Raw genomic sequence first — 22,174 nt, 5'->3', positions numbered from 1 at the left:
TGACGACAAAAGGAAAAAAAACTAACAGAAATAGCGGAAGAAGGAATTAAATGAAAGGAAAGAAAGAAAGAAAGAAAGAAAGAAAAGGAATGGAAAAAGACGAAAAGAAAAATCAAAAGAAAATAAAAAGGAAAAGAGAAAAAAGAAAAGAAAAAAGAAAAAGAAATAAGAAAGATAGTAATAGGACTTACATTCTTTGCTTTTCTCAGCAACGACGGAGGGCGCGAGTATAGTAAGCAGGATAACCAGAAGTACGAATGAAATCTGGTTGATAATATTATTGGCGAGTCCTCCAGGAAGAGGCGTCGTCCTCTTGATACGCCGCGTGGGTCCGCGAGCGCGGGGCGGACCCCGCGACATCGCGGACATGTCGTTCTCTTCTGCACGATGTCTCCTCCACTTTTCCCTCCGTATAATAATTCTACGTTAATTTTCTTAGATCTATGTTCCTTAATATGAAAGAAGACTGGAACACTTTATGTCTTCTTTGCCGGCACTCCCGGTAGCACAAGGATACACGTTGGTAGTATTACTACGATTACTATTACTATTACTACTACTGTGATGTTGAGTACTCTTTGGGTAAAAGGTAGACATAACCTCGAGAGAGATAGATAAAGAGAAAGAGAGAGAGAGAGAAAGACAGAGAAAGAGAGAGAGAGGAAGAGAGAAAGGGGGAGAGAGAGAGAGAGAGAGAGAGACAGAAAGTCACTCGGTGAACGAACCGATCACGACGATAACGAAATGGAGGAAAAGATGAGAGGATGAATAGGAGGACACGATTAAGTTATTCCTCTCACACGATTTCTACACTTCTCAAACGGATCTGGAGTAGCCGAGTTACTCTCATGGAACGCAGCGCGAGAGTCCGCGCGCGTTTCTCACGCTACGAACCGGAGCAGGTCGCAAAGGGAACGACGATGCTGCCGGTGGTGGAGGTGGTGGTGGTGGTGGTGGTGGTGGTGGTGGTGGTGGTGGTGGTGGTGGTGGTGGTGGTGGTGGTGGTGGCGACGGCGGTAGTGGTGGTTGGTGGTAATGGTGGTGGCACGACTGAAGGCGCCGGTGCTGCTCTGATATTTCTACTACTAACAGTCCTGCTTCCGCGGGGTTGAACGCGCAAGGGATGAACGGATACGTGTACGGACACACGTATATCTACCTCTCTATCCCTCCTCCTCCTCCTCTCTCTCTCTCTCTCTCTCTCTCTCTCTCTCTCTCTTTCTCTTTACCTCTCTCTCTCTATCGAGAAATTCACTATTGTCGATCTACTCGCTTCGTACTCGATGACCGTCACAGACAAACACAACGACTACGACACCAACGACTACTATGTGGTTGGTCTTCTTCGCGCACTCTCGTGTTCCATATCGATCCGTTAGCTGGAAAACGCTCTCACCCCCTTTTCCACCCTCTTCCTACGCCTACATCATACCACCCCTCTTCCCTCATTCTCTCTCTCTCTCTCTCCCTCTTTCTCTCTCTATTTTCTATACATATGTATATACATATATATATATATATATATATATATATATCATGCGTCTGCGCAAGGAATGTGGACGACATCTTTTTTTTATTTTTGAATATTCCCGCGATATTTCATCGAAAAGATTGAAAGCTTCTTTATAATTTCTGAATTACAATAGGATAGGATCTTGAAAAAGCTGAAGGATTTTTTATCGTATCTTTCTTCTCTCCCCTCTCTCTCTCTCTCTTTTTCTTTTTTTTTTTGCAAACAAGGAAACCTTTTTATCCGGTATCTTTACGTAACATTCCATGGTCATTGCGAAACGAAACACTCTGCGGTTTCTCTGAAGTAAACGAGTTTAATAGCTGGTCTTATCGTAACTGACGTAATCTCTCGATAAACCAAGGTCAAGTAACGAGATGTCTCTTTGATCTAAATCCTGGTCCAAGGGAAAAAGAAAAAAAAAAAAAAAAAAAAAAAGAAGAAATAGAAGAAGAAGAAGAAGAAGAAAATGAAACGATCCGAGTTATTCCAAGTATCTTTAAATTAATTTTTATCTAAATTATTATATATCTTCGGATGATCTCTTATGAATTGAAAACACTTGAAAATTTTATGAAAACGCTTAGGTCGAAAAAAAAAAGAATTTCATGTACATAGACATGAGCCTGCTAGGTTGATGGAAAAAAAAAAAAAAGAAAAAAAAAATAATATAGGCTACGCCGCGGAGATATGAATTTTAAATTTAATCCCCCCATTCTCTTTCTCTCTCTCTCTCTCTTTCTTTCTCTCTCTTCTTGTTGAAACTCTCAAGAATGAATGAGGAGCGAAAAAGATAGAAATAAAGAGAAAGAAAAAGATAGAGAGAGAGAGAGAGAGAGGGAGAGGGAGAAAAAATAGAAGGAGATTAGAAACATCGTATATAGATCGTCTAGCATTCGAATGCATTCGAATATACACGAAAACACATTCGTAACACCTGCACTCGACGTATACGAGTGTCGTCGACGCAATCAAGCAACACGGCAACGATGATAACGTTATCATCGATTCGTTGCACATTTTTTATCAGTGATCAAGGCCGTTCTACGTCATATTCATGAATATTCCTATTAAGAGGGTTCCTAAAATTCGTCCCCTTGATCCGTATGCGTTAGAACCGAAACTGCTGACCTTTGACCGAAAAAATCTCTCGGAAAAAATGAAAATCAGCATGTAGTCTCGAATACCCGACAGAATCCATGTTCTGGTTAGACGGTGGTGAATCGTACCCCTAGACCACAGGCTGACTATTAGAAAAACAGCAAAATCCGATACAACTATTATAACGTTTATCAAACGACTCGCGGAAATCCGCTTGATGGCGCTCTAGAGGCTAATCTTGTATTTCCCGCCACAATCGTTTATCTGTAATAATCGAATACGGATTAACAAAGAGGATCATTGAATTAATTTCATTATAATTAATTAACATACTTACTAACGATTCAAAGTACACAGATCACATTCTTACTTTCCATACATTTTTATTTAGGTGGAATATCAATTAGAAACACTGGCGCACGTTTATCATCGTCACTTGCTGACAAATTTAGGCGATAGAAAATGTTTTTGTTGACTTACATTAAAAAAAAAAAAGAAAAATCGATTACAAAACAACAACAAAATATATATATATTATATATATATACACCATCCTAATTCGATCATATATAATATCAAATATATAAACAAAAATGATATATCTTTCAGATTAGATATTAAATTAAATTTATATAATATAAATTTATATATCTCGTCGTACATTGAAATCCTTGAATACGATTCCCCAAATTCATTGTCATGTTGGACATAAATTCACATATTAGCGAATATCGTAATGTAACGATTGCGAGTAGTTAATTATTTCGATGAATTAAAGATCGATCGAACATACGTGACGCAATTGAAAGAACAACAAACAGCAAAAAGTATCGTATTACGAAAGCATTACGAGAGCCTGATTAAAATGAAAAAAGAGAAGGAAAGAAAAAAGGAAAAAAAAAAAAAGAGAATAAATGCTTGCGAAAATAAAATGCAGTAAAGAATTGAGGAACTAAGGCGAAAAAAAAAAAAGAAAAAAGAAAAATGGAAAGAAAAGAGATAGACAGAAAGAAAGAGAGAGAGAGAGAGAGAGAGAGAGAGAGAGAGAGAGAGAGAGAGAAGAAAAGAAATGCGTGTTAACGTGAAAATAAGTATATCGGTAGGTATTAGTCTGGGAGTGATCACGTGACGATTCATATCGACAATCAAGTCGAGTCTGAATCATGAGGGATCTTTTTACGACGAACGAAGAACGAACGATATGTGAAGTTAGTAGAGTAGTTAGAGTAGGCGGACCAAGTTACGATAGCTTAGGTCTTTGCTAATCGTTCCTCGATAAAATTAGTCTTTGTCGGTTTAAACGGAAATTTCGCGACGGTACGTGTAAGAAGAGAGATAACGAGGCTCCCTCGGACATGCCGAGTGAATAAATCGTTTCCTCTCTCTCTCTCTTTCTCTCTTTCTCTTTCTATCTCTATCTCTCTCTCTTTCTATCTCTTCCTCTTTCTCTCTATCTCTATCTATCTATCTATCTCTCTTTCTCTTACTTGTTTAAACAGCCTTAAACGGAAGATCGTTCGTGCTAGGAGGAGAAGGAGGAGGAGGAGGAGGAGGAAGAGGAGGAGGTCAAAGTTCAACCTTCGTATAAGCGAACGTACGTATATATTGTACTTATGTACGATTTTAATTTTTAAATTCCTTTTTAAATACTCTCCATATTTTCTAATCGATAATCTAAATCGATCCTCCGTTATCGCGCGGATCCGATCGATAAACAAATCGAGGAAAAAACACTTTCGAAACAATACAGACGTCGTTGATTGATCGATTAGAACGTATATGTTAAACGATATAAAAATGAAGCGTTCGAAGCGTCCGGAAATAAATAAGACGAACGACGTAGCGACTATTTAAAATAGATCTACCAAATATAATATCGTGTCTTTCTCTTGACAAAAGGATAAAAGTGAAAGAGAACGAGAAGGGAGGTAAAACGGAGCGAGGGGGTGAGAGAGAAGAGAGAAAAAAAAAAGGGAGAAGCAGCAAGCAGAAGTTGATACATCGTTGCTAACCCAACCACTTACAACATGCTAGATTATAGAATATACATATATATATATATATATATACATACACATACACACACACACATATATATATATATATTGCATATATCAGATATACAGCGAGAGAGGATATTGTTTGCTCTCATTGACTTCGAACGTAGCGAGAGGCTGCTACTGCGAAATAAATACCGTGTCTGCCAAACGTGGAGGATCTAGTCGATCCGGCTTTGAGTCAGCGAGATTTATCACTCGGTATGTGATAAGGGGGAAGAGGGGGAGGGCACAGGGAGGAAAGAGGAGACATGGGGAAGGGAGGGACAGAGGGAACGGGTCATAGAGTTTATCGCTAAGGCAGACAATCATGTGTCTCGAATGCAACACAAGAGAAAACTATAGAAATTGATATATATATATATATATATATATATATATATATATATATATAAATAATACGCAATGGACTTTGTTATTGTTATTGTTTTCGAGGTCTTCGTTGGAATAACAACAAATGCTTGATTGTTATTGGATCAATATTAATTGTATTTTCCAACTGATCTTATCCTAAAGAAAATAATTATTTTGGTGATTGGAAAAGAAAAGAGTAAAGAGGGGAAAGAAGGAAGGAAAAAGGAGAGAGAGAAAGAGAGAGAGAGAGAAAAAAAGAAAAAGGAAAAAGTAAAGAGAGATACTTTACAGAATCGTACAGTATTTAAAAGTACTTCGAAAGTATCGTTCTTCTGTCTTCTTGCGTGTGTCTTTCTCTTTCACTTTTGAATGAATCTTCGGTGTATCCCTTCTTTTTCTTCTTCGTTTTCTCTCTTTTCTTTTTTTGTTTTTTCTTTGATTCTTTACTTGCTTTTTTATTTTTTGTCTTCTTCTTCTCTTCTTTCAATTTAAGAAGTTCGAGAGTTCGTTGATCGACGGTGAACTTATAAATCAACGGCCAGCTGGTTAATTTGATCCGGAATATTTCAAAGGTAGGAAAGAGAGGAGAGAGAGTGAGAGAGAGAGAGAGAGATCGGATTTCTAAACGGGAAGCAACGAGGGAGAGAATCGGTGGGTTAATGAAATTAGCATCACTATGACGACAAGCAATGGTCGTGTATAATAAAAGTGGCTAACGCTTTGCCAGTTTGACGACGATGACGATGACGACAAGATCGACGACGCGTTTAGCTTCGAAGTGTCGATATAAACGATATAAATGAAAGAAAAAAAAGAAATGGACAAACAAATAAATAAATAAACGAACAAACAAATAAATAAATAAACGAACGAACGAACGAACGAACGAATGAACGAATGAATAAAACGAACGATAAAATATTTTTCTAAAAAAGTAAAAAAAAAAAAAAGTCAAAAATGAACGTCGATCGTGTTAAATGTTTAAGCGAATATACGAGCGTACGTAAATACGATTGAGAAAAATCAAGCGTTTCTTGGTGACATTTAGAGAGGGTTGTTAAAAAGAAAAAAGAAAAAAAAAACAAAGAAAAAAACAAAAGAAGACAAAAATGGCTTTGCCAACATAGCCGTACGATTTTTCTTTAAGACTCACGACTGTTCGATGTCGCCGCAGAAGCGGTACAAGTGTTTTAAATCCGCTCGCATTGACCAAGCCAACTTTCCACGTATCCAGTTTGACCGTTTTAACGTTTTCGTCGCGAAACATCTTACCATTCTTCTCGTTCTTCGAAACTTTTAATAAAAAGTGTGTGTCTGCGTTACGTCAAATGACGTTTATATTAACTTTCAACAAAATCACTTGGTATCTTCTTCTCCTCGTTTACGCGTAGTGTCGGTTCCGATAAAACTCTCGTTGAAGAAATTAGGTACACAAATACATACATAATGAGTACGATTAAAAATGATTTAATCTTAATAAATTAATTTAATCAATGTTAATAACCTTGATTCCGATCAAAAAAAAAAAAGGAAAAAAAAGGGGGAAAAAAGGGGGAGAAAAGAGAGAAATAGAATATATTAAAATATATTTAAAATTAATGCAACAACGGAACTAAGAAAAGATAGTGATCAAGAAGATAGTGATTAATAATCAATCTATAAATTGTTTTAACAGTTTGCGATCGGCATCATCGTTAATGATGTTCTATCTAAATGGAAGATTAACTGGTGGTGGAACTGCTAGGATCGATCGATCACTATCAAACGAGGAAGATGAATTTGGTTGGTTCGTTGGTGACGTTGAATATAATTCTTCCATGGCAATAAATGTGAGTAAAGATTGTCGTTCCTCGAACTCGTCAACTTCTATGTTATCCTGTATTGATTCTGACGAGGCCGACGCTTACACCTTCGCATCTGATTATTCGAAAAATTCTGAAGAGGATGAAACCTCTGAAAAAATAGAACTCTCCAATTTAACTCGTCCTAAGGAATTGGGCATCGATTTTATTGAAAACGATGCTCGCATTAATAATCCGGTTCGTTTCGAAACCTTAATAGTTTTAATTATAATCGTTAAATAATTTGCTTTTGGAAAAATCGTTTTTCTCTTTTTTCTCATAGGGTATAACAACAACAAGAACGACGATGATGATGACAACGATGACGACGACGACGACGATGACGATGACGACGACGACGACGACGACGACGACAGCAGCAGCAACTGCAGCAACGACAGCAGGAACACCAGGAGCAGCAATGACAACAACAATAAACCCAACAAAGGATAATGATTTCCACGATGAATTAGCAGGCGGTGAACCGATAATTCAACAATCACGAGCCATGTGTTATACTCCAGAAAGATTGGTGAGATGCGAGGAATATCGGATTTTAATTCCGTCCCCGCGATTTCTCTCGATATCTCGGTTCACTTCTGAAAATGAAAATGCACGTAAAACAAGGCTAACCAAAAGACGATTGAATTATCTCATCGATTCGAAACAAATTGGTACTTATCCGTTCTTCGTTATCATTTACATTAAAAAAAAAAAAAAAAGAAGCACTTCCTTCTTCGGTAGTTGAAAATCTACAAAACAAAAAAAGAAAAAAGAAAAAAAAATAAAAAAAGATAGAAAAGAAACGGGAAGGGGAGAGGAGAAAAGGGAGAGAAAGAGAAAGAAGAGAAAAAAAAACTATTATTAAAAAGATATACGAAATTCTCATTAGAGGAATTAATTTTAAATATATAAAAAGATAGAAAAAAGAAAAAATATATATATATATAATTCGTTCTTCAGGACGAAGAGATAAACGTATAAACTAGGACGCGCGATTTCTGAACGTGACTCTTGACCCCAATAAAACTTCAACCATTTTACCGATACTCGGCGTAGACTCTCTCTCTCTTTCTCTTTCTCTCCCCCCCTCTTTCTCTTCCTCTTTCTCTCTGACACACGTTGAAATCTATTTTTATCTCTCACGAATGACTCTTCGAATAAAACGATACATCCTGACATTGGTTTTATGTCAGATTTAATCAACCATCTATATTGTTTTCTCTTTATACGAAAAAAAAAATAAAAAAAAAAAAAAAGAAAAAAAAATATATATATATAAAAAGATATGTACCTATAATTATGGGAAGCGTTCTAAAGTCAATTCAAACTTTATAAAATAATACTTTCGTTTGAGATTGATAAAATTTCACAATTCATAAAAGAAATTTTTCATTAATTTAAGATTAATAAAATTTGAAATTGAAATGTTATATAATATAAAAATATTTTTTAATTTTTTCAAATGTAATCCTATAAATATCTCGAAACAAGAATTATATGACTTAGACCGCTTTCATTATTATAGTCACATATATATATATATTTATATATATATATAAAGAAGAAAAAAAAAGGATACATCCTTTTTAATAAATTATTTATACATAAATCTATCTTCTTATATAAACGATTGAATTTGACAAAAGATCTTTTTAACAAAAATGAATTTTATTATTTTAGGTGATTCACGTTTAAGAGCTCTACTCGAGTCATTCGAGGATAATGAAGAAATTCAAATAAATATGAGGAATAAATCTAACGTCGACGTTAATACGACGGACATCCTTCGGGATGACGCCGTGCTCAAGAGGATGCAATCGACCGAAGCTTCGAAATGTTCGATAACGGATACGATCAATAGTAATAGATCGAGTTACGAAGGGCTAAGTGTTACCTGGGACGATTTAAAGAAACAACAACCAACGCGTCGATCATCTGTCGAAGATACTTCTGGTATTCAAAGTAACGATTGGAGTTCCGAAACACAAAGTGAGACACAAATGAATCCACTTTATCTCTGTGACGAACTCGCTCTGACATCCAGCGGTGATTGTGCCAGTGACTTTGTCCAGGTACGTCCTCTATTTTTATCGAGAATGATACGATCCTCTGGAAAAAGAAGAAAAATATAAATAAATAAAAAGAAGTACGTAGAGAAAAGAAAGAAACAAATAATAATAATAATAATGATGATGATAACAATACTAAAAATAATAAATAATAATAGTAATAATAATTTCGTGACTATTTCGAAAAATCGATATTAATATATTAAATAAATTTAAATGTGTGTGAAAATAATTATTGTTCTTTGTTTTTTTTTTTTTTTTTTTTTTTTTTTTTTTTTTTTTTTTTTTTGTTACTTATCTCTTTCCGTAGGTACGATCTACAGCGATAAACGAAGTTGTATCGATCCTGCAGGAACTCGAAAGTAATCCAGAAAGGGCTCGGATCCTTTTGGACGACGATCGTTTCTGCGACAAAAGCTCTTCTCACGATCATTTAACAAGATTGGCACTTACCATCGAGACCGATGGAAATGTACCACCTGTACTTGGAGAACCAGAGAAATCTGTCCATTATCTTCGAAAACGTGTCGAGAAACTTCAGGATGCGAGTAAGGATATCTTCAAGGATATTTGTGAACTTAGAAAGGACTTTGAGGTATGATAATCGTAATTATCCTTTCTGTTTTTCTTTCTTTCTTTCTTTCTTTCTTTCTTTCTTTCTTCTTTCATTTTTTTCTTTCATTCATTCATTCTTTTAATCAATGATCCTTTGATATTCTCATTACTTAGTACGAGGAAGAGAAGTTGCTTGATTTATCGTCGGACGCAACGAAATTGAGACAGGATATACACGAGGTCAAATGCATCGACGATCTATTAAGGCTTTTACGTGGTGAACTTGAAAGGATATCGAACAGGAATTGGCCATTTTTACTCGGTCATACTGAACAACAAGAGGAAATGAATTTAGTCGTTTAAATTTTCCCTTCGAAAGAATTTCCTCGATTAATATCGATTATATTAAGAGAAAACTTTTCGAAAAGGGATCACTGCCACATACAATCGTTTAGTATATTTCTTTTTCTTTTTCAGAAAAGAAAAGAAAAGAAAAAAAAAAAAATAAAAAGAAAGGAAAAAAAAAAGAAAAAAAATACAAAGGATTCACAAATACATCTATAACCTTGGATATAATTTGTTAGTTCATTCAATTCATTCATTCGATGTTATCTTTTTTAAAAAGAATTTTTATACAATCATCATAAAATTGATATACTGAATAATACAATCTGGTCAAAATGAAATTCACTTTTTATGTTATATATATATATATATATATATATATATATATATATATATGTATATATATATATGTATATATACGATAGATATATATATATATATATATCGTTTTTCGAAGCATTCTATTTTACTTGACTGCTTGTGTATGTACGTTTATATAATAAAATGGTAACATTATGATCCATGTTGTGTTTTATCTTGCTGTTTGTTCTTTTTTTTTTGTTTGTATCACTTTGTACAATATTTATGTACAACGTGTATAAAAGAAATGATATAGCCGTAGATTCCAACTATCAGGCTCCCATATACATACATATATATATATATATATATATAATATATATATATATATGTATATATGTATATATATATAAATATATATATATATATATATGTAATATATCAAATATAATTGTTTATATATATATATGTATAATGAATAAAATCATAAATCTAATTTTTTCTATCGTACGACAAATCTGCACAGAGTAAATAGTTATATCCTATATCCCATTAAAAAGAAAATCAAAGAAAAAGATTGAAAAAAAAATAAAAAATAAAAAAAAATTGCCTCTTTTACCAGATACACAATTACGAGAGAAGCATAATTAATTAATCAATTAATGAATTCTTAGATCTTGTAAAAAAAAAAAAAAAAAGAAAAAAAAAGAAAAAAAAAAAGAAAAAAAAACAGAAAGAAATAGAAAAAGAAAAAATATCAACTAAATTTGCAAATATTACGATAAATATAAAAAAAGCACTTTTCCCACCTAGTTTTGCAAAAAAGAGAGAAAGAGAAAAAAAAAGAGAGAGAGAGAGAGAGAGAAAAAAAGAGAGAGAAAGAGAGAGAGAGAGGAAAAGATTATTAATTAATTGCGTCAATAAAAATTAAAAAAATGAAAAAAGAAAAGAGAGAAGAATATGATATATCAAATAAAGTTAAATCGATAATAAAATAATGCTCGAAAAAGTAATAAAATTATATATAGGTTAAAACGCAAGTGTGTCCCTTAAACGCTAAAACCTAAAAATTAGGTAACGTCGGTGCGTTGCAAATGTCTAGCATGTTGTCTCGTAGGATCATGATATGCTCGTAACATTTCACCATGTCGGAAAACATCATGAGGAGATGAAAGAGAGGGCAGTGAAGGCAAAGACGGTAGTAAACAGCCCAGCATACTGGCACTAGTATCTGACGTATAAATCCCATTGTTGGCTGGTCCCATGGAAACACCGCAGGAAGTAGCCGAAACCGTAGATAAGGAATGTGCATTTTGTTCAGCCGATCCTAATACACTTGAACCCGGTCCCATGAGATTGCCTAGATTTGTTTGGGAAAAAAAAAAAGAAAAAAAAAAAAGAAGAAAAGGAAGAAAAGAAAAGAAAAAAATATTTGTCGTATCGTTTTCCCTTTTTTCTCCCCACCCACTCCCGCCGCTCTTAAATTTTTTTCGTCTTACTTTCAAATCGATCGTCAATACGATGAATGATCTCGTTGTAAATAATCTCTCAACTGGGATAAATACATTATATACTCGACGTACCGGAGCTCACCGTAGAAGGTACAGATAATGGTGTCATCGTTGGGAAGTCCGAGTGTTCATTAGCTCTTGGATGATGAGAATCCGTTCTTGGTGCGTGTGGTGTACGAATGCATGGCAATGATGGTCTAAAATAATTTCCACCTCTGTCGTTCCTTCGATGTCTCACGTGTAGGCCAGCTTTGCTACCATTTCCAAGTCCAAAATGAAGAAGTTCCAAATGTCTTCTCAAGTTCCTCGATTGACGTAACATCGCACCACATAATGGACAAGATATCGGTTGATCCGACATGTTCCGTGTTTTAGATTGTCCATCTCCTAAAATTAATTCCATGAAGAGTGTATCTTATATACATAGAAATATCATAATACAAATGATATTACCTATTTCTTATACATAAGGTATATATATATCCAACGATATATATACATATATATATATATATATATATATATATATATATATATAGAGAGAGAGAGAGAGAGAGCGAGAGAGAGAGAGAGAAAGAGAGAGAGAGAGAGTGAGAGAGAGAGATATAAGAATAAAGCAGTGCGACCCATACACACGTGCGCGCGCGCACGCACACACACACACACAATTTTTTTTGCTGTTATTAAAATATCTTGTATTATGTAAATTCATATATATATATATAGCCTTTGACTAAATTCTAAAATAAATGTCATCGGTACAACTTAATAATACCAAAACGAATTGCAAGGATGTGCATTGTGCATTAATACATTTGCACAGCGCAATATTATTAATTACAAAATACATAACGTAACACATTCTCCTTTCGTAATATCTATATTGTTATTAAAAAATGATATCACATATATGTTCTTTATTTACAAACGCAGGAAAAATTAACTATACGATGTGTTACCGCTTATAATAATTTATAGAGTATATGTATAAGAAAATCTCTATCTATATTAGGACCCTTCAATAGTCTCTGCATACAATTCCTGTAATTATAAAACGCTAAGGAATGTGCAAATTTTTTCAATGATGTTAAACTTCTTACTTATGATATGACTATTGATGGATCAAGATTCTTATTATACGATTGAATTCTTCTCTCTTCTGTATGATATTAACATTAAAATATTTATTTATAAAAGGAAAGTATTTTGATAAATGAATTATGATATGAAATGAATATGAGAAAATAATTGAATAACTTTATACAAAAAGGAAATATACATATATGTATGTATGTATGTATGTATGTATGTATGTATGTATGTATGCATATATATATACATATATATATACATATATATATATATATATATATATATATATATACATTTACATATATATATATATTTATATGCAAGTTTTGTGAAAATGAATTATGTATTTTTAAGATGTTAAAAATTCGGAGCACATTTTACTATACATACCCCATCCCTTGCACTATGACTACAAATTTTACCGACTGCTACTCCCATTAACCCTAGGATACTGCTCTTACTTACTATCGTGGAAGATTCTATATGAGATGAAATGAATTATAAATATCTCAGGCCGCGCATAACATAATTTAGGTTTATCCAAAGGAACATATAACTGAAAAGAAGAAATGAATACGAGAAATATATATATAAACATAACATAAACATTATAATAATCTCTTGTCATTGGATGATTTAAAGAAATCGCAATGTATTATTAATTATATTATTATAAAGTTGTATAAAATATAAAACTTATATTGAATAAGTACGTGAACGAGCTGCTAAATAAATGAGAAAATCAAGACTTCGTCGGCTTATTAGGTGGGAAAAAAATTAATCGAAACGCGTGATGTTCTTTCAAATGAAGCAGTTAGTTGAACTGATTCGAGCAATAACACCACTAGTGCTAAGTCCTGTCTTTCAACTTTTTCCGATATTTTCATCTGGCTATAGTTGGCGATGGTGCGTTGCTGCGGGGAGAGACAACATTTGATTCGCGCGAGACGGGCGAAGGAAGTGGACTGGGTTTACAAATTATTCGTTCACTATTTCCACTGTCAGTCCCATGATTGGCTGATTGCTCACTGTATTCCGTTACCTCGACTTCTGGTTTAACTTCAATCATCATTGAATCGGACAATGAACCTTGTAAGGGATGACTACTAAATCGACACTTGCAAGACGATAAAAGATGCCTGCGCAAATTTCTTGCTTGACGTAACGTAGCACCACAAAGTGGACAAATGCCTGGACAATCTGAAGCACCACGAACTTTTAAACTTCCTGATAGAGCACACGTAGGTGTTCCAGCTGCCGATCCCTGCGTGAGTGGGAGCGGTACTCCTTGTGGGTAGCCCATATTCATTGAACCAGGAAACTGAGGTATATGCAGTGGTGAATATGGTTGTATCGGCGTCAGTGTCTGTAAGTGTTGTTCACTATCTGACGTATGTTCCTGATGAGCTCCTGCTTGAGAATTTTCTGTAGTTACTGGTTTTGCCTCTTTGGAAGGAGGTGAATGGCTACCCTGATGATTCGTATATCCCAACTGATCGCTTGCTGCTAACAGACACAAACACAATGTTACCATGCAGGGCTGAACTGACCTTCGTATCTGAAATTTCTGTCTTAGATATTATAACATATGGCATTACCAATTAAAAATGCAGTTCAACCCAACCGATGGTTGTGCTTGTGTCCGTATTAATAAAAAGGATAACCTAAAGAGATTTCATACATCTCACAGATAATGCTAGATAAATTAATATATCGGACACAAAACACAAATTAATTATTTTGCTGTTGCTATTGGAATATCTTCACCCGCATAATAAAAACGTTAAGGCTAGGAAATTTTAATGGATTTAATATGAGAATGTATTGACTTCTCCATTTTCAACTTAATTTTCCGTAGTAACAAATTTATAACTAACTGTACAATTTTTTATGATATCATATTTCAATTATTTAGTGCAACAAATAAAGCGACTGGTACAGGCACAAGAAATTTTATCTCACCTGTGTCATCACCATGATGAGCATCGATATCCTTTGGATCATAATCTGTTGTTCCATGATCATCTGCGTGTGTATTTAAATGCCTGTTTTCACTGTCATTAGTCATGTTTCCGCGTGCCCACTTTCCTGAAGATGAGGAGGACTTTCTTCTCTTTTTCCTCCTCTTTAAAGGGAAGTAAGAACTAAGAGTTTCTCTTGATAATCCTTCATTAGCCGCAGGTATTGCAGATGGAGGTACTTCTTCGCCGCTCTAATACATATAATTAATTTCATTTTAATTCTAATTTTATGAGATATCAAGGATTAAACATCTATCTATAAAAAATATTTCAAATCACATGAAGTATAAAGTAATACATATGTAGGAACCTACTTCTGTTAATATTGTTGGGGGTGTTAAACCATGAATACACAAACAATGAGCAGCTTGAAGAAGAGATGGTAATTGAGATGGTTCAACGCTGACTTCACCTCGATAAACAAACTCCAATAATGATTCTAAATCATCTGCTCCGATACCTGCTAGCATAACTACTGGATGTTGGCAAGGTGTACTCTGTATCAAAAAGAAATTACATTATTAGTTACAAATATAAAATTCAAATCCTTGATTAGATGTCCAATATCAAATGTTATAATTTAGAAAAAATATCGATGCAACCTTCAGTAAATCCAGCAAAAAGGGACTTGCCGCCGAGAGCACGATCTTGTGTGCAGGAAAGCTACGCCCTCCTGCTGCTAATGTTACATCCACTAAATCTCCATGTCCTCTAAGTAACTGTACAGCAGAAGCCAAAGATGAGCTAAATTCTCCCCACGAGAGACTATACAACTGACTGCTGCTCCCCATTCTGTGATTCAAAATAAGAACATGTGAGCATGGCACATTATGATATTAACTCCTAAATACATTTAAAAGATTCTTTTATGTTAGTAAGTAGTCCACTATCTCCATATTGTTGTAAAATAAGGTTTACTAAGCTTAAAACATTATACTTTAAAGATGATTATGCAAAGAGTCAAGTAAATTTACATTTTCTGACAGAGAAGAATGAACAACTATGATAAATATCCGGAAAAATCATTCGCTAACGGTAGCGATGCTTGCCCGTTTCCCCCTTCCACATTTGCTTAATTAGTGCCCCCACCCCAACAAATTTGACCTCAGCGTCGTCTTTAAGCTAACCTAACAAATATCACAAGTTTTAACGGGAAACACCATAGAACTATCTAAAAACTTCTTTTTACAAATACATTGCCGTCGTGGAACACTTACTGCTATGAATGTATGAAAATAGGTTGGTGAAAGTATAAAAACAGGGTCAACCGAGCGTGAGTTACAATAGATTAAAGTGATCACTAGTCCGACTTATTTCAAACACATCGACTCGAATCATGCACTCTACCGATATTAAAAACTTATGGTACAATATTATGCATTGTGAATGCATAGGAGTTTTAGTTAAATAGATAAGCGTCTATGAGATTCCTCAAGTGAAATTCAAACGCTGGCAGAAATCATTTCGAACGTCACACTGCGTGATACTGTGCTGCCACCACCTAGCCGGCATGTTCTTTACAAAGTTTTACGGATGTGACGTTGAGCCGAGGAACCGCCAAAATTCAAATTAGCTACAATTATTTGAAGAATAATAAAATGACACGTAAATTGTTACATTTTTCAATAAACTAAAAAAAAAAAAAAAAAACTATAAATCTATAATATGATAAAAATATTATATAAATCCTTATTTATTATTATAGATAAAATTAAAATAATATAAATATAGCTTTTTAATTATGACATACATTCATTATAAGGTCATAAAAGAAAATATTTACAAACTTGACATCATATATCATTTGTTAAAAATTAAATGTAAATTATTTTTATCTTTGATATTTACATTATAAGGATTAATTAAGTGAATTAAAATAATGAACAACCAGAATAATATCATTGAAAAAAATGGTGAAGAGGATTCAAAGAAAACTATAGAATCAACAGTTATAAAGTTATTACGTACACAAGGTAAAGTTAATGTATTTTTTTTTCTTCTTTTTTTTTTTTTTACATTGTTTAATGGCCAATAAAACATTAAAATATATATTTCAGAGTATACTTTGAATGCTGTTAATAATTATGGTGAAAATTTATTACACGTTAGCGCAGCATATGGTTGCCCTAATATCATTAAAGAAATTTTACAGAAAAAAGAACATCGTCAAGTTATTAATAGAAAAAATAAATTTGGTTGGACATCTTTGATGCAAGCTATTCGAAATAGAAATACTGATACTGTTAAATTACTTTTACAACAAAAATCAAATATAAATGATTCAACTTATCTTGGTAAGTCATTACTAGCACAGCTTCTTTTTTAGAATATAAAAATTAATAATTTATTACAAATGATGTTACGATCTACAGTATAAACTAATTATGATATCTGTAAGTATAAATTCTTGATATATTTAATAGGAATGTCAGTAATTGGTATGGCTTGTGCAATAAGTAAAGAAATGTTGCAAATGATATATGAAATTTGTCCATCTACATTAATAAATGCAATGAATGATGACATTAATCCACTATGTATAGCTGCATTGAAAAATGATAAAGATTTATTTTTTTCTTTGATCGATATGGGTCTAGATGTTTCTAAAGCCAGTAAGATATATTATATATCTCTTATATAATCTATATTTTATATACCAATTAACAAAATACAATGATATTCAAACTATCTTATAGATGAATATACACACATTATAATGAAGCAATCGACAGTACCAGAAATAGCAAATTTGGCAAGATGTTATGGTGAAATAGAAGATTATTGGAATGATGGATCAAATGATATTCCAATGAAAAATGAATCAAACGATAATGTTTCTATAACTGAACATAAAAATAAACCTCAATATATTGTACAAATTCTAAAGGATTTTAACAATAAAGACGATATTTTGAATAATAACAACAACACAAACAATAACAATAATAATAATAATAATAATAATAATAATAATAATAATAATAATATCCCTTTAATAAATATTGATACATATCATACCGATATAAATAATCAATCTAATTTAATGGAAACTTTAGAAAGTACTTGTAAAGAAAAATTAAAAAGTCTTAATGTTGACTTGTTAGCTGGAGCTACATTATCAGCAGAATCAAGTCTAATATCACCTACTTTCTTAGACATCTCTAACACAGAATTTCCTACTTCTCCAAATATATATTTTGTGAAAAATTGTACAAATTTAGCCACTATTAATGAAAATGACGAAAAGGATCCATTTATGACAGAAACTGAAATAGAATATAATAAATTATTAGAAATCTCTACATCTACAAAAGATTCAAAACATTCACCTACTGTAATGCTTAAAAGGTATAATAAATCAATTATATTTAGAATAATAATATTTTTTCTTCAAAGATAATAATAAATAATAATTCCTTCAAAGATTACAGTCCATACGTCCAGCAGATTTAGATCTAACATCTGTTCAAAATGATCATAATACTACTCTTGAATTTATACCAGAATTTAGTCCTACATCGTCACCAAATGTTCCTGCATATATTAATGATGAGAATGTATCTGGTGACAAAACACCTACACCTCCACGTTACAGAACCCCACCAAGAGGAATGGTTCTAAATTCACAACAAACTAAAATGATTGTTTTTTTAAAACATTATGGTTTATGTCATCATATGTCTACATTCCTTAAAGAAGAAGTAAGTAATTTATGATTACTAAAGTTACTTAAGTAATAAAAAAAAATATTTCTTTTCTACACAGATAGACATGGATCTTATTTTAATGCTTTCTGACAAAGATTTACAAGAAATTGGAATAAAGGAAGAAGCTGAAAGGACATCTATATTAACAGCTATAAAAATATATCAAAGTATTGAAATGTAATATTATCATAGAAATATTTTATATACACACGTTTGTTTTTATGATATTTTATATGAAATTTAATTACCTGTTATTTTTTTATAAATCTAAAGTAAACAAAAACTATCATTTATATTACAAAACTTTTAACATGGATCTATGAAATTGTATGCATTTAAAATGTGTTTATTATTTTGTATATCCTAGTAGCAAATTTTTTTCTTTCTTATATGTTCCATTACTTTTAATATTAACTGAGACTTCTTTTCTTTTAATTTATGTGGAATAGAATGTTTCTGTAGCCAATCACTTAGAACAGAAGATTTTACTTGATCTAATTGGTTAAGCTTTGCCAACATTTCTATATCTACATCTTGATTCTGTAAATAAGGTTATTATACTTATTTATAGATATTATTAACAAGAATAATATATATCTATTGCAAAGCACATGATTTGTATATATATATATATATATACTTGCCATTTTTATATTATTTCTTATATTCAAAAATTTTTCTTTTACTTTTGTATTAGTATGTTCATTTATTTGCATTGAATGGATTGATTCTGTATTAGTCTCAAAAGATTGGAATTTTCTCTTTACATGTTGTAGACGATTTGAAGATTTTCCAACTGTTTCATTATAATTTAATAAATTACTATTTATTATTTTATTATCATTTATTTTATCTATTCTAAGATTTTCATTAAGAAAAGTTTTTCTATTATTAACAGCAACCGGTATACTAGTAGTATGAATTTTTTCAATTTCAGATAAATGTGTTATTGGCTTTAATGTTTGACACGTTGATTTATTTGTATCTGTTAATAACCAATGTTCATATTTTGATAAAAACTCAGATTTTGGTATTTTCTCAATGATCTTTACATTTGAATGAAATTTACTTGATTCTTTGTCTCCTGGTGATAATAGCTTATTCTGAAGATTCGATGTATACTATATAAAATTAATTAAATTCTAATATATATTCTATTATATATAAAAAAAAAAAATTAACTGTAATATTGAATAAATTAAATATTGCATACTTCATTTAATGAAAAAAATTCTACATTTTCTTTTTTATGTGACAATATCTCTAACTTTTTGCCACATATTTCAGATATTGTCTTACGCATATCATCTATAAATTGAGAAATTATATATTCATTATCATTGGAAGGAAACAATTGCAATGGTTTAAGAGCTACACATGTACTTGGATATGTAAAATGATTAACGCCAGGAGATGAAAATTTAATATTGTAATATATAATTCCTTCAGGAGTTTTGGGTAAACGATAACCATACTAAAAAAAAAAAAACAAATAATTACACAAGTTGCACAAAAGATTTAATAAATTTCAATCAAATCTGAAAACTAAACTATACCATATTCTTCCAATGTCTACGCAATTGTTCATAATCTTTAAATGGACAACTAGATGGTATTTTTTTAACTACCGATATGATCTTTCCCATATTCATACTAAAAAAAGAATAATATTTATTTATTGTAATAAAAAAAAAACTTGTTATAAAATTTTCAAAAGAATCCAGGAATACCTTGGCAATACGTATACCGATTGAGAAAATTCTGTTAAATTGATGAAACCATTATTATCTATTAGAAAATCTAATATCGATGAACGTAACAAATAAAAATCTTCCAATTGTATAAATGGTATTTTGAGTTTTCTCGGTTGAAATTTAAATAACACGTTTCCATCTGTAAATCTATTTTTATATAAAATCTAATATAAACATATATATAAATATATATAAAGTATTTGATAATATATTGTAATACCATTTATTGAAATCTGTAATTTTAATGCATTCATTTCTTGCATAGACGTATAAAAATGTTTGCCTTGTATATAATATTGTCCAACTTTATTCCACATTGGGGCTAATTTGCATTCTATCGTATAATTAAGACAAACTATATAACCTTCCACCGTTACCGTTTGTGGACTTTTATACTTTAAAAATCAAAAATAAAAAAAAAAGAATGTTTTTTATTATTTAATTAAATAAAACTAATTTCCCCAATTAATATTCGCATATGAAACACTTGCCAACATGTTCAAAGTTCGTAAAGTTTTCTGCAATTTGCCACTTTCCAAAAATTCGTTAGAAGTAATAATAGATATCGAATTATCTGTCCCTGGTATAGGAGATGCAATAATTTCCGGAAGAATGTGTATAATTAATCTAAAAGAAAAGAAAAAAAAAAAAGAACAAGAAAAAATAAAAGAAAAAAACGTTTTATAAAATGATACCTCAATTATTGATATTTTATTGAAATTTCGTCATAAATTTTGAAAGATTCTCAAGTGAAAATTTGTATCAATTAATATTCCACTTCTATGAATTATTCATTATAACAATAACGATAAAAATGACGAATATATTAATCTTACCGACACTTTAATATTTGCCAATGATAATTCGATCTTGCTAATGAATTTTGTACTTCAATAAAATCAATTTCACAATTAACGCAACTGAGCTCTTCTTTCCTTGGTATCGCAACGTATACGATAGTTTCTTCATTTTTATTATCCATTTCTAATTAATATCCCTTTTATTGATGAACAAATATTCGATAAGAAATAAAATATATTCGAATTGTGAAAATAAAATAACGAAATTCACTGGAGATACGATATAACGAAGGAAGGAATGGATCGAGAAGAATTTTGAAAATTATTATTATTATTATTATTATTATTAATCAATTAATCATTTGAAAAGTACTACGTGAAACATATTACTGATTGAAACATGTACTTTTTTTTTTTAAATAACAAAATAATACTCTATAAGCCATAATAAAGGCAGCCATTAGCTCGATAGTACTTGCGTTGTTTTCACGACAGAAATTACGGAATATATATATATGTTACATCGCAAGTAATATCGATTACCAGGTCCCACCACGTGGAGGTTGCTGCTGACGAGGACCCAACTTGTATAGTTTATATAACAAATAAAAAAAAAATAACTTACATCATACGTAACTTATTGAAAATTCTTCCAATCTTCAGAGATTTTCAAGTAAAATTTTACAGTTCACGTCTACACATCTAATTATACAAGTACAAACGTACCTAATTTTATTCAAAGAAATGTTTTTTTTTTGCTCTCTTGATATTCCCAAATAAATATAACATCGTATAATATCGTAGAATATCGTGAAATTACCTGAATATTTTAAATTTACAATGAAATATACGTATAAAAATTATCGGCTTACGAGCGCACGAAATTTTCTTTTTCTTTTCAAGAATCTTTCGAAACTTATGACGTAATTTTTATTAAAACTAATAATAATATAATATAAAATAATCTTATATATTAATACATAAGAGATGTATTTATTGCATAAATAAATATCATTAAATAATTGAATTAAAAGCGTAGAAAGATAGAAATTTATTGGATGAAAAATTATGAGACAAAGATAACTCTCATAATAACGCATATTTCTATTAGATAATATAAATAGTTCTTTTTATTTCTTGTAGATTTTTTTCCG

The 22,174-nt window shown here is 31.6% G+C and overlaps 5 protein-coding genes across 20 annotated transcripts in view; 2 read left to right on the top strand and 3 right to left on the bottom strand.

Annotated features, from left to right (window-relative positions):
* Positions 1-862, bottom strand: part of LOC118447975 (uncharacterized) — a 148,229-nt gene extending 147,367 nt beyond the window's left edge. Inside the window, exon 1 of one of the 2 annotated variants that reach the window (XM_035880591.2) lies at positions 192-862. In XM_035880591.2, coding sequence (XP_035736484.1) covers positions 192-369 — 178 coding nt within the window. In that variant the 5' untranslated portion in view covers positions 370-862. The remainder of the gene's footprint in view (positions 1-191) is intronic. The other variant, XM_035880594.2, reaches the window with a different exon arrangement.
* Positions 863-3,749: 2,887 nt separating this feature from the next.
* LOC118447977 (uncharacterized) lies at positions 3,750-10,171 on the top strand. 8 transcript variants are annotated; one of them, XM_085662708.1, is made up of 8 exons: positions 3,757-3,928; positions 4,111-4,205; positions 5,516-5,594; positions 6,698-7,061; positions 7,147-7,537; positions 8,547-8,938; positions 9,246-9,530; positions 9,665-10,171. In XM_085662708.1, the coding sequence occupies exons 4-8, from the start codon at positions 6,720-6,722 to the stop codon at positions 9,851-9,853; spliced, it is 1,599 nt and encodes a 532-aa protein (XP_085518834.1). In that variant the 5' UTR covers positions 3,757-3,928; positions 4,111-4,205; positions 5,516-5,594; positions 6,698-6,719; the 3' UTR covers positions 9,854-10,171. The 8 variants fall into 8 exon arrangements, with proteins under 8 accessions (XP_035736505.1, XP_085518834.1, XP_035736501.1 ...); XM_035880612.2 differs by lacking the exon at positions 5,516-5,594 and having other exon boundaries at positions 3,750-3,928; positions 9,288-9,530; XM_035880608.2 differs by lacking the exon at positions 5,516-5,594.
* Positions 10,172-10,999: 828 nt separating this feature from the next.
* Positions 11,000-16,119, bottom strand: LOC118447976 (uncharacterized). Of its 5 annotated transcripts, XM_035880606.2 has the most exons (6): positions 15,977-16,119; positions 15,362-15,551; positions 15,074-15,256; positions 14,701-14,950; positions 11,719-12,033; positions 11,000-11,495 (listed from the first exon to the last, which is right to left on the bottom strand). In XM_035880606.2, exons 2-6 carry the CDS (start codon positions 15,548-15,550, stop codon positions 11,206-11,208), a joined length of 1,227 nt encoding a protein of 408 aa, XP_035736499.1. In that variant the 5' UTR covers position 15,551; positions 15,977-16,119; the 3' UTR covers positions 11,000-11,205. The 5 variants fall into 5 exon arrangements, with proteins under 5 accessions (XP_035736499.1, XP_035736496.1, XP_035736495.1 ...); XM_035880603.2 differs by lacking the exons at positions 11,000-11,495; positions 11,719-12,033; positions 15,977-16,119 and adding exons at positions 13,051-14,244; positions 15,734-15,874; XM_035880602.2 differs by lacking the exons at positions 11,000-11,495; positions 11,719-12,033 and adding an exon at positions 13,052-14,244.
* A 116-nt stretch (positions 16,120-16,235) lies between these two features.
* Positions 16,236-19,914, top strand: LOC118447979 (uncharacterized). The gene is made up of 8 exons (XM_035880616.2): positions 16,236-16,364; positions 16,465-16,732; positions 16,817-17,053; positions 17,183-17,371; positions 17,456-18,107; positions 18,184-18,460; positions 18,525-18,633; positions 19,754-19,914. The coding sequence occupies exons 2-8, from the start codon at positions 16,639-16,641 to the stop codon at positions 19,783-19,785; spliced, it is 1,590 nt and encodes a 529-aa protein (XP_035736509.2). The 5' UTR covers positions 16,236-16,364; positions 16,465-16,638; the 3' UTR covers positions 19,786-19,914.
* On the bottom strand, positions 18,658-21,582 carry LOC146872380 (uncharacterized protein C18orf63-like). 4 transcript variants are annotated; one of them, XM_085662660.1, is made up of 9 exons: positions 21,057-21,582; positions 20,712-20,847; positions 20,441-20,615; positions 20,197-20,359; positions 20,023-20,119; positions 19,850-19,940; positions 19,680-19,774; positions 19,111-19,587; positions 18,658-19,006 (listed from the first exon to the last, which is right to left on the bottom strand). In XM_085662660.1, the coding sequence occupies exons 1-9, from the start codon at positions 21,200-21,202 to the stop codon at positions 18,830-18,832; spliced, it is 1,557 nt and encodes a 518-aa protein (XP_085518786.1). In that variant the 5' UTR covers positions 21,203-21,582; the 3' UTR covers positions 18,658-18,829. The 4 variants fall into 4 exon arrangements, with proteins under 4 accessions (XP_085518786.1, XP_085518787.1, XP_035736493.2 ...); XM_085662661.1 differs by having other exon boundaries at positions 18,659-19,006; positions 19,111-19,451; positions 19,536-19,587; positions 19,680-19,940; XM_085662662.1 differs by having other exon boundaries at positions 18,662-19,006; positions 19,111-19,262; positions 19,536-19,587; positions 19,680-19,940.
* Between the last annotated feature and the right edge of the window lie 592 nt (positions 21,583-22,174).

The sequence above is a fragment of the Vespa mandarinia genome, chromosome 19 (assembly GCF_050613455.1).
Source record: "Vespa mandarinia isolate Hongniang chromosome 19, ASM5061345v1, whole genome shotgun sequence".
Taxonomy (NCBI): domain Eukaryota; kingdom Metazoa; phylum Arthropoda; class Insecta; order Hymenoptera; family Vespidae; genus Vespa; species Vespa mandarinia.
The sequence above is the reverse complement of the archived record's forward strand: the minus strand, read 5'-3'. Positions and strand labels throughout refer to the sequence as shown.

Excerpts from the sequence above, each read along its gene's own strand:
- LOC118447977 (XM_035880608.2), top strand. The coding sequence starts at position 6,720 with ATGATGTTCTATCTAAATGGAAGATTAACTGGTGGTGGAACTGCTAGG. Across the intron at positions 7,538-8,546 it reads CATCGATTCGAAACAAATTG|GTGATTCACGTTTAAGAGCT; the intron begins GTACTTATCCGT and ends TTATTATTTTAG. Across the intron at positions 8,939-9,245 it reads GTGCCAGTGACTTTGTCCAG|GTACGATCTACAGCGATAAA; the intron begins GTACGTCCTCTA and ends CTCTTTCCGTAG.
- LOC118447976 (XM_035880602.2), bottom strand. The coding sequence starts at position 15,550 with ATGGGGAGCAGCAGTCAGTTGTATAGTCTCTCGTGGGGAGAATTTAGC. Across the intron at positions 15,257-15,361 it reads TTTTGCTGGATTTACTGAAG|AGTACACCTTGCCAACATCC; the intron begins GTTGCATCGATA and ends TTTTTGATACAG. Across the intron at positions 14,245-14,700 it reads TCATCATGGTGATGACACAG|CAGCAAGCGATCAGTTGGGA; the intron begins GTGAGATAAAAT and ends TGTGTCTGTTAG.
- LOC118447979 (XM_035880616.2), top strand. The coding sequence starts at position 16,639 with ATGAACAACCAGAATAATATCATTGAAAAAAATGGTGAAGAGGATTCA. Across the intron at positions 16,733-16,816 it reads AAAGTTATTACGTACACAAG|AGTATACTTTGAATGCTGTT; the intron begins GTAAAGTTAATG and ends TATATATTTCAG. Across the intron at positions 18,108-18,183 it reads CCTACTGTAATGCTTAAAAG|ATTACAGTCCATACGTCCAG; the intron begins GTATAATAAATC and ends ATTCCTTCAAAG.
- LOC146872380 (XM_035880600.2), bottom strand. The coding sequence starts at position 21,202 with ATGGATAATAAAAATGAAGAAACTATCGTATACGTTGCGATACCAAGG. Across the intron at positions 20,848-21,056 it reads TGGCAAATATTAAAGTGTCG|ATTAATTATACACATTCTTC; the intron begins GTAAGATTAATA and ends CTTTTCTTTTAG. Across the intron at positions 19,007-19,110 it reads TAAGAAATAATATAAAAATG|AATCAAGATGTAGATATAGA; the intron begins GCAAGTATATAT and ends CCTTATTTACAG.